At 43.8% G+C, this 13271-nt stretch overlaps 1 protein-coding gene across 8 annotated transcripts in view; it reads right to left on the bottom strand.

Moving 5' to 3' along the window:
* Positions 1 to 13271, bottom strand: part of STIM1 (stromal interaction molecule 1) — a 177276-nt gene that overhangs the window by 2070 nt on the left and 161935 nt on the right. The window contains exons 8-13 of one of the 8 annotated variants that reach the window (XM_084894178.1): positions 8990 to 9157; positions 8369 to 8469; positions 7854 to 8089; positions 6552 to 6644; positions 4549 to 4615; positions 2501 to 2537 (exon numbers count right to left, since the gene is read on the bottom strand). In XM_084894178.1, the coding sequence (XP_084750304.1) occupies positions 2501 to 2537; positions 4549 to 4615; positions 6552 to 6644; positions 7854 to 8089; positions 8369 to 8469; positions 8990 to 9157 (702 nt within the window). Of the gene's footprint in view, positions 1 to 2500; positions 2538 to 4239; positions 4616 to 5977; positions 6028 to 6551; positions 6645 to 7853; positions 8090 to 8368; positions 8470 to 8989; positions 9158 to 13271 lie in introns of all 8 variants that reach the window. The other 7 variants (XR_014795931.1, XM_084894174.1, XM_084894176.1 and 4 more) reach the window with 7 other exon arrangements.

The following is a 13271-nucleotide window of genomic DNA, read 5'->3' as shown; positions in this document are numbered from 1 at the left end:
AGAAGGAAAATTAGTAGATCATAAGCACAGGATGACAGAGGAAGCAGGAATAGGGAATGGGGATAAATTGGAGAAGAGACAGAGAGAAGAGAATAACATTGGGGAAGAAGGAAAGCAAAAGAAGAAGCAAGACCAAGGGGAGGAAAAAAAAAAAAAAAAAAACGAAAGGGGAAAGTGATGGGGGAAGAAGAGACAGACAACAAGAAGCAAAAGCAAATGTCATTATATCATCATCCGTCGGGCAAAGGGCTAACGTCTGGGCCCCACCCGTGAAGAATGGCCAGGCCCTAAACTAGGGCAACCGCAGGCTTCAATACCACAGCATTCTCCTCACAACATCTCAGCTTCCCCATAGCTGGTGGGATTTCTTAGGACTCAACCCTGGCTAACACAGAATCCACATCTTGTTCTGAGTCACCATTTTCCATGCCTTCCTCCCCCACTTACTCATCACATCCTGGGACACATCCAGTCTGGGCCAGGCTTCCAGAAACAGGGCACATGCAGTAAGCGGGCCTGGCCCAGGCTGGGGAGGAGACAGTCAGAACAGCCTTGCAAACAGTCACCCACCCAAAAAGGCCAGGGTGCTGCCTCCATCAACCCTCTCACAGGACTCAAAGGGGGTCATAGAGAAGTGTTGCAGAGTTCAAACCAAAGTCGGCTGGCAGCAGGAAGGGTGGAACCTTTTTCAAAGCTCTGCTGCAAGGGAGAATGGAGAGAGGTGCAGAAAGACAGGGTGTTTGGCCTTTAAGCAGCAGTGGTTCAGAAGGGCTGCAGCACACTAGAAATCGTAAAGTTTGTTCAATTCCCATCTCTGCCTGAGGTGTGGACAAGTCATCTAAACTTGCAGATCCTCAATTTGGGCCAAATGAAGATAATAGCAATTCAATCATCTTGCAAGACTGTTTGGGGGATCAAATATGTTGGCAAAGTACTTGGGAATGTAGAAAGTATAGTGGGAATGATGATGATGAGGCCGGTCAAGCTGAAAGACTTCCCTGGGGGCCAGTCACAAGAAGCTTCTTTGCAAGGCTGAGTTATGGGGGCGTGGAACTGCGCACTGACATGCACACACACAGGCTAGTCCATGAAGTTGAGACCCTTTAGGAGGTGGCAATTCCTAAAAAAGCCATGAACCAATTCTGGACGCCACCCCTCCGGCCGCTACAGAAAAAAAGTGGTCCCCTGCCAATCCCTTATCCTTCCTTCAGCTTTCCCAGAGGCCCGAGAACCCAGAGCAGAGGAGAGGGCTAAGGGAAATGCTTAAATAAACAAGTCAGGAAGCCGAAGGGAAAGTGTTGGGAGTGGGAGAGGGGACCACCACAGGACCTGGGAAGAAGGAAGCTTGTGGGTCAAAAATTAGGAAAGGCTCCAGGCCCTTAAAATAGGCAAAAGCAGGAGGTTGGCTCATAGCTATTATACAGGAATGGGCAAAAGTATGTTTACTTGTATAGTTGAGAGTAAGCAAAACAGTTAATTCTTATATTTTTATTTATTATTGTATTATTTCCCTTACAAATAATGACAAACCTACTTTTGCCCCACCCTGTAGGTTTAATTCTCGGTAGGAAACAACTAACTAAGCAGCTACCCCCGGAGTCAGTACCTTCCTAGGGATAGAAGATAGCAGAACACAGTTCTATCTCCAACTCCCATTCTACAGACACTTTCAGCCACATACTCCTGTGTTTACCAATATCTGGTCTCATATTTGTTTTCATAATATCTTTTGCTGCTCTTGCTTCTATGTAAATGTGCCCTTGCTTCTCTAAACCCTAAGATGATCCTCTCCACATCCTGCCTTTTCCTCATACAGACAAACCACCACTGAGCATGACGCCAAGGAAGTTCTGAGGAGCAACACTGGAAAAGGGGCCCTTGAGGCCAAGGTGGTAAGGCTCCTAGGATCCTACCTTTCTTTTTATTGGGGACGAGGGGGTTTGTTTTATTTCTTATTGATTCAAGAGAGAAAGAAAGGGAGAAGGACAAATAAGTAATACCTTAACTTAAAAAATAATAAAAATTTAAAAAAAGGGAGAGAGAAAAAGAGGAGAAACATTGATGTAAAAGAGAAATGTCAATCAATTGCCTCCCCAAGTGCCCCGACTGGGGATTAAACCCTCAACCTAGGTATGTGCCCTGACCAGAAATCAGACCTACAACCTTCTGGTACACGGGATGACATTCCAACCAACTGAGCCATCCAGCCAGGGCGGAGCCTACCTTTCTGATGCCAAGGAAGAGAGGTCAGACTCTCTCTTCCAGGCCCACAGCCCCATTTGGTCATGTTTCCCATCTTTCTATGCCTTTCCCATCAACTAAAAGCTGAGACTCTCAAAGAAAGGAAAAGAACTTGGGAGGAAGCCTGGATATATTTAGGAGAGATAAGGTCTACTGAGGCAAGCTCATCTTCCCTCCCTGAATCTTTGAGACAATTCAGGCCAGTGGTATCCCTCCCCAAAGGCTGGGCTGCCTTGTGCTCCCATCCCAAACTACTAACCTTACTAGAGAGCCTGTTAGCCTTTAGAGACGATCCTCTGGTGCATGGTGCAAAAGAAAATTAAGCAGTGAATAGGCCAGGTGGATGTAGGTCCCTTCCCACCCACCCTCCCCACTGGCCTCTGCATGGGCCTTGGAACATAATGTTTGCAGCATCTTCTAGTGCCCCCAAATCAACTCAGTACTCTCCATCTGTTTTGGGGAAAAGCAGTCTCCCTGTATGGGATTTTGGATGAAAATGAGGATGAGAATGAAGATGAGCTCTGCTAAGCAATAATGCAAGTAAAGGCAGTTCCTTGTGAAAGAAAAAGGAACAGCCCTCAAGGATAACTATCCAGAGGTTCAAGGGGCAGAGCTAGAGAGCTTGGTATCCAGAGTGAGGCAGGACCAAAACGAAGCAACAGGGTAAGCAGGATGCAGCCCGAAGGCCAGGACTGGGCCGTGGTTACAATTTCAGAGATGAGGGGTTCTTCCAGAGGAGACAGACTTTCTGAGGGCAAGTTATTCCTAACCTATTCCAGACAACATCAAGGTAGCTCTCTCAGAGCCTAGCATATCATCTTGAGGTATCACCAGGGCAAGTCCCTACAACTGCCAAATCAAACTGTGGGAGAAAGCTTCCCACTAATTCTTATATGACCTTGTGGAAGGATAAAAATATCCAACAATATCCTAGAATGGAAAACCAAGTTCCAGTCTATGTTCTGCTCCTAATTAGTTGTGGGACCTGAGGAAACTACTTAACCTTTCAGAGCCTTAACTTCCTACTCTATTTTGATATGTGCCTTACCTACAAACTCTTCTTGTCCAAGACCCCTAAACATGTTTACCCTCTTCTGTTCCCTAATTCCAAGTGTTCTCACAGACTCCTCCTCCTTCACCCCTCATGGCCAGGACTAAATTAATCCTCTCCTCCATCCCCTAGTGGTCTACTACAATGACTTCCAAATTCCTGTTGTTTCCTCCTCCTTTTCTTATTTAGTCCACTAATATGTTATTTCTAAAATGCAATCTCATCAATTAACTTCCCAGTAGAAACTCTTTTGCAGTTCTCTCTTTAAGGGTAATGGCCAAAGCCCCTAGCCATTCAGAGCCCTTCATCATTCTAGCCTCATTTGCTACCCCTTCACACCAACACATATCCAATGTTCTAACCACAAATATCAGATTCCTTTGAATTTCCAATGTCTCTGCATGTTTCCTCAGCTTAGAATATATTTTCTCCTTTTACTGCACATTAGATGTTAGCACAAATGCCATCTCTTTTGTGAAGTGTTCCACACACTGTTAGTCACTCCCTCCTCAGTACCCCCATAGCACTTAGCAGATTGTTCCATAAATATTTATGTACCTCTCCCAGGTCAGACTGTAGTCCTTGATGACTGGGATTGTTTATTATCATCTATGAATTCTCATGCCCAGCAGAAGCCGGCACAGAGTAGGTATCATTAAATGTTTGTTGAAGTAAAGGAAGTGAGGTCTCCACTGAGATAAAGATGTAAAAGTTCATAGTTTAGGCAAAAGTGCTACAGGACCATGAGGGAGGGGGTTAGATTCCGCAAACCCCAAACACAGAAGGAAGAAATGTGTGAGGAGTTATGCTGACCTTAAGGAATCCCAGGGCTGAGAAAGGACACACTGCACACACACCCATAGCTGACCAAGCAGCAGTCAGCAGGCAGAGGCCAAGGTAAAGGCAGCAGAAAGGGAAGGAAGGGAAGAAAGAGAGACAGCTGATACCCCAAGCTCTCTGATTGCCCAGGCATCACAGTGGTGCTGTCACAAGTGGGTGAGTCAGAGGAGGGATCCATCTGGAGAAAATAGGAAGTGCTTTGGTGGTAATAAACAGGGTGGACATGGATGGTGGTGGCGGTGGCGGCTGCAGTGGTGGTGGTGGTGGTAGAGGAGCAGGAAGAAGGAGAAGCAGAGGCAGATGGAGAGCTGGTCCCATGGCCTTCAGAACTGAAAGACTGTCCAGATGAAAGGCTGCGCATTCGCCGCAGAGATACCCGGCTTGTCAAGAAGTGGCCGGCCTCACCCTCTACCAACCTCTGAGATCCCAGGCCATGCTGTGGTTCCGTCAGGCGCTGCCGGACACTACTTTGCAGGCTTGGGGCTGCAAGGAAAGTGAAGACAATATGAGGAAGGGCCAGCCTACTTTGGGCTAGCAGGCAAGCAGGTGTGCCCATGGAGAAATGCCTGCTGGAGACCACTCTGGGCCTCTAGTGCCCCAAAACCTCCCACCAGGGGTCCTGAAATGGGGAAATTGAAGACAAGGTGCCTGGGTCAGTTTTAGTGGCAATTCCAATGGAAAGTGACCAAGGGCCAACATTACTATAAAGGGATATGACAAAGCAGTTAGTGGGAGGACACAGGCAGGACAAGGTAGGATAGGGGTTAGGGGAGAGGTTCGGGAGAGCACTAAGAACCAACCTTTCAGAAAGCCAACCTCAGGAAATAATTCATAGTTTAGACAAGGATTTATAGACAAACATGTTCATCACATCATAATTAGTAATTGTGTGAAAGCAAACAAAAAGGTGGAACAATGAGACAATGATTATATTTCCAGTTACTGGAAGATAATATACCTATTAAAAATGCTATTTATGAAAAGATTTTAAAAGCACAGAAAAATGCCTATTAACCAGTTAACTGCCAAGTGTCCAAAATGAAAGCCATCCCCACATGCCACAATATTTTGAATTTAATTAAAATACATAAAAATAAACATATTACTCATAACTCGCATGTTCTTGAATATTTATTTTCAGATAAATTCTCACAAAAAATAATTTTAAAGTTGGTCAGGGCTGCTGCTTAGGGAAAGCCTTTTTTTTTTTTTTTTTTTAATAGATGCACGTGGCGTGTGGGGAAGGTCCTCTGCTTGCATCTACAGACGCTTATGGCGTACAAAGGGTTAAAATGCTCAGGGCAAACCAAAGGACACAATATTTTTTATAAAAGAAATACCTTGAACTATGGAATACAAAAGATTATAGAGTTTGAAACTAGGCCTTTCTACTTCTAGCTGTGACCTTGAGCAACTGACAGTCCTATTTTAATGCCTAATTTAAAAGTCCTGTAAGATTGTCGTAAGGCTTCAAGATAATATATTTAAAGTACCTGAAATGGTTCATGGTACTCAATAAATGATAGTGGTTATCATTATCTTGACCACATAAAAATTATTTTAAAATCTCACAAGAAGACTGAAAGAAAAGACGCTCATAAATGGTGGGACTATGGATGCCTTTTTTGTGCTCATGCTTACTCTTTTTACTACTTGAATTTCCTCTAATAAACATGTAAACAACAAAGAACCAGCTCTTGAGTCAATGCTGCCAAATCAGGCTCTTGGAAGCTGATGGCCACCATGCCCAGTGAGGGGGTCTACGTGGGCACCAGTAACTCAGGAATGTGCTAGAGCATACCCCTTGGGCTTACTCCCAGCCCCAGCTGAAAACAGAATTCACACCTTTGTTTTTTTCTCCTCTACCTTGATAGATGGGCTTCCCTGCCTTCTCCCTAAAAATAGGAGAAAGGGCCAGGTTATAAGGGTGGCAGAAACCTTAGAAGGACCACCAGGGAGAAAGCAAAAGTCCATGGTGATGGGCTGGGGAGGCAGGGCTTCTATGGCTGGTGGCCTTCAAGGCATCAAAGCAGAGTGGAAGAGGAAAAGGAAGCATGAAATAGGGAGAAACAGAGAAATAAGGGAAAAACATAAAAAAGAGAAAAGAGGAGGATAATCTTTCCTTCCCTCTTTCCATCCCAGCCCAGCTGGACGAGGGGCCACCAGGACATCTGTCTAGCTGGGCTGAAAGGAGAAGCCTAAGCCTTCCATCACCATGGGTGTTCTCTCCAGCCTTCATCTGAGCAGGCTGGTTCTTCTCACCCCCGAACCTCTCCCTGCAGTTAGTAGGGACAGTGCTTATGGAATTGAGGGAGCAGGCAGGGGAGTGAGGCAGGCAGGGGAAGGGGCCCGTGGAATAGGAGTGTTGGTTTAGTCCCCAAAGTTGGAAAAACAAAAGCCCCAAAGGGGATCCTCAAACCGGGGTATTTCCAGAGGGACTGATCATCCGAGCCGGCGGATGTTGAGCAGAGAGAGCGGTCACTGAACCTACGCCCCATCAGCCAGGCAGCATCTAGGGTCCAACAGCCAGGCCAAAAGGAGAAGAGAATCTGATTTACAGAGGGCTTTAGCTTGCCCACCAATGGGATAAGGGAAGGGCCAGGGGGCAAGGGGTGGGTAGCTCAGAGCTAACAATGGGCCCTCCCAACCCAGAGAACGTAGGAGCCTTTAGATCAAGGATCAGGCTCTGCCTGCCAGTGATCCTAACCTTGTTGCCTTTGAGTAGAAGCCCTAAAAAGATATCAGAACAGGGAGCTAAAGAGTCTTGGCCAGAGGCAAAGTATCATTGAAAATTTTACCAATAAGTCCTGTCTGGAGCTGGAATCCATCGTGATTAAAGAATCTGGATTTCTGAAAGTAAGCCCCTAACCCAGGCCCAGGTTTTTACCATCCCTTCTGCCCCCATGGGATATGACCCGGAATAACAGCTTTTTTTATTTTTATTTTTTATAAGGCTCTAGTCTATGTATCTAAAATAACCTCTGATCCAGAGAAAACCTCAACTGGGCCAATAAGGGTTAAGTTCCTTTGTTCACTGAAGAATTCCCACATAGTTCTGTCTCTTTCAACTCTGTTCTTCTTAGCTCTTATCACTCACAGAGGAGACAATGGAAAGGAAAAAGACCCAGGACAGAGGGTGGGGAGGTCCAAGAGTGCAGGTGGAAAACCAGACATGCTTGTGCAGGAGACGTCACCTGGACAAGAATGTCTTTCTGGTTTGGGAGATTTAGGGCTATTTCACTTTAAGGGACTGTTGCTTCCTGGGGTCTCATACAAAAAGCCAGAGAAGAAGAGACAGTCTATTAATCTACATTAGCAATTAAGAATAATGTATATAAAATGAAAACAAATTAAAGCAATAAAATAAATGAGTTAAACTAAATGCCATTTTCATATCATTAACCACTAAGGAGATGATTTTTACAAAGGCAGATGGGGGAGGGCAGTGGTAAATAAAGGGACTTAAAAAGCACAGAGTGAAGGGAGACACACTGAATACAATAAACCCAGAAGGGCAGACAGCATAAAGCAAGGAAAAACACTGAAAGGACAACTATAAAGGAATATCTGGTGACAATTGTGCTTTAACTAAGGTTCTGAGTTGAACTATCTTCCTTGGTATCTGCTCCATGTGCTGTTTAAGCATGGCAGTGGCCAATTACTTAAACCCACGTGTGCATCAAAGACTCCTTCCCTCATCCCCGCCCAAGAGATCACCTACACTGCATGGACAAGGGTGACACAATCTCCTCATCCATGTCATCCACGTCGTCAGTCATGATGAAGTGAGCAGGGTTGTGGCGTGTGCTGCCCATCCAGTTGGGGTCTATGTTGAGAGCAGCCACCAGTGAGTGGATGCCAGGGTTATTGACAATCTGGAAGCCGCAGAGGATTTCAATCTGCTGCCAGCGGTGCAGGCGCTCCCGCAGAGCTGCTGTCACCTCACTCAGAGCTTGCCTGAGGACAGATAAAAGAGAATTGCAGGCATGGGCTGGGTGTGAACCCCAATAAGAATGAGGTCTCTTAGAGGAACAACTTGAGAGATATGTATAAATAAGGAACACAATTAAATCATAAACTTAATAGCAAGATCAGAACTAAATAAGGCCTGGGACAGGAAATCAGAGCTGTCCTGATACCAATGAAGAAGTAGAATTGGAGATGGAAGCCCTGTACATCCTCGAATTCTGAGATTGGGATGGACACCTCCAGAGCTGGGCAAAAGGAGCTACTTACTTAGCCGTTAGGATTTTGTGATCCACATCATCCAGGGAAGAGCTGTGGGCCACGTGGAAGGTGCCAAAGAGTGTGTTTCTCTTCTTTTTTATCTTCTCAGCCTGCAAAGATTAGACCCTCAGATTAAAAAAAAAGCAGGGATTAAAATTTGAGGAATATCTTTCTGTAGTTGGGTCCTCCTTTGTTGGGTCCTCCTTTTATCACAGCTTAGGCTGCACAAGAAAAAGGTAGAGAAGATGGGAAAGGAAAAGAAAGACAAGGGGAGGGAAAGAGTACAGGAAGAAAGAAATTAGAGGAAACAAGATAAGCGAAAGGATCCCGTCAGTACCCTAGCACCAGGAGGATGCTGCCCCCGTGGGTCTATGGCTGGCGGTCTTCCGTAAGCCTGACTCCATTTGCTGCATTTTCCTAGAAGGCGAGAGGGATACCCCCACATCCTCCTACCTGCTCCAGAAGCTTAAAGAAATTATTAGAAGCTGTCTATTAGGGAAAAAAAACAGAATCCAGCACTAGGATCTCTCTTTGTCCAACAGTAAAGATAGGGAGAGACAGAGAGGAGGAAGAAGGCAGGTGAAAGGGAGGGAGGTGAGGAGAGGAGGGCAGCATAAGGGTATGTCTTACCCCCTCCTTGGCCACCAGCAGCTGTTTCTCAGCACTTTGCTTCTTGATGTTGTAGTACTGCACCTCCACCTCATGGGTCAACTGCAGCCACTTCTGAAGGGCATCTGGAGCGTACCAGGAGCTGTGTGACTCTAGCTCCTTCTCTGCTTTTCTCAAGGCCTCCCGAACCTGTGCAGACAAGAGGACGTAAGTCCATTTATTACTACTATGACCTCTCCAATGCTTCTGTATCATACTTCAGAGTTCTTTTAAAAAATAATTTTATTGATTTCAGAGAGAAAGGGGGAGGTAGAGAGAGATAGAAACATGAGAAGAGAGAATCATTGATCAGCTGCCTCCTGCACACCCTCTACTGGGGATCAAGCCCACAACCGGAGCATGTGCCCTTAACTGGAATTGAACCTGGGGACTTTTTAGTCCGCAGGCCCAGCTCTATCCACTGAGCCAAACCGCCTAGGGCAGAATTCAGAGTTCTTAATCTGCTATCTTATATGAGCTTTATAATTCTCCAAAGAGGGAGAAAGGGCAATGATTATTCTCTGTATTTTATATACAAGGAAGCAAACTCAAGAGGAGGAACTCAAGAGGAAGAAAGTAACCTACTCAAGGTCACACTGAAAGTAGAGTAATCCCCCCTATCCACAAGGAATAAGTTTCAAGATCCCCAATGGGTGCCTCAAACCATGAGTAGTGCCAAATCCTGTATATACTATAGCTTTTCCTATATGAACATACTTTGTTTTTTGTACTTCACTTTATTGCACTTCACAGATTTGGTGTATTTTACACATTGAAGGCAGACACTCCTCCAGCAAAAAGATTACAACTGGCTTTATTGCAGTGGTCTAGAACCAAACCCCACAACATCTTCGAGGTATGCCTCTCCACACAAACACTTCACAGCTTCTTTTGAGCATATCTGAATTGCCAGCATCACTACTCTTGCACTTTGGGGCCATTAGGAAGAAAAATAAAGGTGACTTGAACACAAGTACCGTGATACCAGAGCAGTTGATATGATAACCAACATAGCTACTAAGTGATTACTTGGCAAGTAGCATAGACAGTGTAGATACACTGGACAAAGGGATGATTCATGTCCCAGGTGGAATGGTGTGGGACAGCACAAGATTTAATCACACTACTCAGAACTGTGTGCAATTTAAAACTTATAAATTGTTTATTTCTATAATTTTTCATTTAATAGAGTTGAATTGCTATAGAAAGCAAAACCTCAGATAAGAGGGGACTACAGTAGCAAACCAGAACTCAAATTGAGGTTTTTTTAGCTACCAGACTAGAGCACTCTTTTCCCACAATAAGTGCCTCTCCTGGTCATGCAGCCAACCTCAGTAATCTTCCCTCTCACTTCAGGCACAGGTCAGCCCAATGAATAATCATCCTTCCAAGAGTTGGGGTCTGTGCTTGGACCTCAAGACATCACAATGTGGAAAAAACAAAAAACCCACTTGATTAGGAATTCAGAAGACTGGTTCTGGTCCCTGGTCTGTCATTCAGCTAGCAGTATGACCCTGTGCTTCCTAAACCAGATCTCAATTCGGTGTGAGGAAAGACTTTCTGGATCTCAGCAGAGGATGAGCTCTCCATCAGGAGAGTTATGTGAAGATCTCATGTCATAGAGACCTTAAAAATGATTGCTATTCCAGAAAGGAATTGACTTGAATGATCTCCAGAGTCTCCTCCACCCAGATGATTCTCTCACTGAACAGGCAGATAGGCTTTGAAGGGCACTCTACAAGGTGAGAAGACAAGAAGCATGCTTATACCTAACAATGAGCATTGCCACAGAGACCAAGACATGGACGGACAATGTGTAAGCATAAATATCCTCACTGACTTCTCAGCAGGATCATTCAATGAAGCTGACAATCACAAGGCACTCAAATGAGAAAGGTCTGAAAACACATACATATAGTACACACATTGGATGAGTTTCAACTCAGATTACCAGTATAAGTTTTCTACAACTCCTCCATCTGGACACTGACCTTCGGCTGCTCAGAATCCGAGCAAAAAGGGATTGACAGCCATCTCACTGTGCCCACATTCAGCCAATGGACAAGTATCCCATAGCAAGCCTGAGGTCCTCTCGACAGCCTAAAATAGGCCAGGAAGGCCTTAACTAAGGACAGAACATCTTTATTCCCTAGCGAGCTAATAAAGTCAATCTTCCCTTGGATTTTGTTCCTTGAAAAAGAAACTATCAAATGACCCACTTCTGCCTTTGTATACTTAAAATGAAGGATCTATCTTAGAGTCTAATACACCAAGTCTACAAGTATATGATCAAGTTCTACATTAAAAGCATTTTAAGGAATAGAATAAGCTAAGAAGGGGAGAACGGAGAAAGAAAGGAAAAAGAAGCCAAATAGATGGGAATGTGGTAGTTGGGGAGGCATACAAAAGGATTGGCCTAACAGGCTCAAAACCTGTTTAATGGGAGAAATAATTACAAAATAGGAAACAGGGAATGAGGATATAGAAGGCAAAGAGACACACAGACATATCTTGTGCACACAATTAACAACTGCCTTAAGGAGAAGACAACAGATAAGGGCTGGGACAAGTCAGAGTATACAGTCCTATTCTCTTATTCTATGCCTGTGTTTCTCAACCTTGTCACACACTGGAATCACCTGGGGAGCTATAAAAATGCTGATATCTGGGCTATAATCCAGATTCTGATTTCACTGAACCAGGATGTTGGCTTGATCATCAAACAACTTTTTATGTGATTCTAAATTGCAGCAAAGTTAACCACGGATCTATGTGCTTTAAAGTATTATCACCTTATTTTCACTTCCACATAGAATGCAGAAGGTCATGTCAAAAGAATAATTCTGATCAAAAACAACATCTGGGAAAAGCTTAGTATAAGTTATAAATTTTTAAAGGTAAATTGTTATAATTATTAAACATTTCATAGAGCTTAGGAGCAATAAAGAATAGGTCATCAGTTACCAAACTGTAATCCAAGGATCTCTGAATGTCCCCAAGACCCTTTCAGAGCATCTTTAAGGTCAAACTATTTTCACAGTAATACTAAAAATTATTTACTCTTTTCACTCCCTTTCTTTCACAATCGAACTGTGAAGTTCTCCAGAGGCTGCATGATGAGTGATATCACAACAGATTAAATATAGACATTAATAATAAGAAGCCTGCAGCATATTAAGCCAGACATTTAAAATAATTGCAAAATTATTTTTAAAAATCACTCTTCTCATTAAATTATTTCTACTTTGGAAAACCTAGTGATTTTTCATAAAAATGCAGTATTTGTGTTAACATTTAAGGGATTTAATATTCTTTTAAATTAATAAATATTTTTTAACTTCCGAAGTTTTAATTTAAAAAAAAAACCACATTTGATTTTAGAAAGAGAAGAAGAAGGAAGAGAGACAGAAAGGGAGGGGGGAAGAGAAAGAGGAAAAAAAAACACATTGGTTTGTTGTTCCACTTATTTACACATTCCTTGGTTGTTTCTTGCATGTGCTCTGAGCAGGGAACTAACCTGCAACATTGGCATATCCGGACAATACTTAACCAATTGAGCTACCTGGTCAGGGCCTCAGTTGTAATTTCTTACAGGGTAAATAGCAACATATTGCCCCCCATGAAAACATTCTCTAAGATCCTAAATAATTTTTTAGGAGTAAAAGGGTCCTGAGACCAGAAAGTATAAGAACCACTAGATTAGCCGAAGCCGGTTTGGCTCAGCGGTAGAGCGTCGGTCTGCGGACTGAAAGGTCCCAGGTTCGATTCCGGTCAAGGGCATGTACCTTGGTTGCGGGCACATCCCCAGTAGGGGGTGTGCAAGAGGCAGCTGGTCGATGTTTCTCTCTCATCGACGTTTCTAGCTCTCTATCTCTCTCCCTTCCTCTCTGTAAAAAATCAATAAAATATATTAAAAAAAAAAAAAAAGAAAAAAAAAAAAAGAACCACTAGATTAGATGAACTAAAAATCCAGAGAGGGAAAAGCCTTTCTAGAGGGAACTGACAATTGCCATCCATTTTCTTCCCTGAAGACATTTGATGATTCTAGGTGAGGACTGAGAATTTGGTCTGGGCCAGGCAGAAGGACTCCACTGGGAGACAAAGAAACAGCCTAGCTTTTGTTTATAGTACAGTACTAATCTAACAAATTGGAAATTGAGGGGTCCCCAACATACACTCAGCTTTCTTTGTTGGGCATTTACTGAATCCCGGAGCTGTGCAGGAAAATAGGTACCTTGGCCAAAGAATGAAACAAAATCTCCCA

This window comes from Pipistrellus hanaki, assembly GCF_964339955.1.
Source record: "Pipistrellus hanaki genome assembly, chromosome: 9".
Lineage (NCBI taxonomy): Eukaryota > Metazoa > Chordata > Mammalia > Chiroptera > Vespertilionidae > Pipistrellus > Pipistrellus hanaki.
Note: the sequence above shows the minus strand (reverse complement) of the source record. Positions and strands in the feature narration are given on the sequence as shown.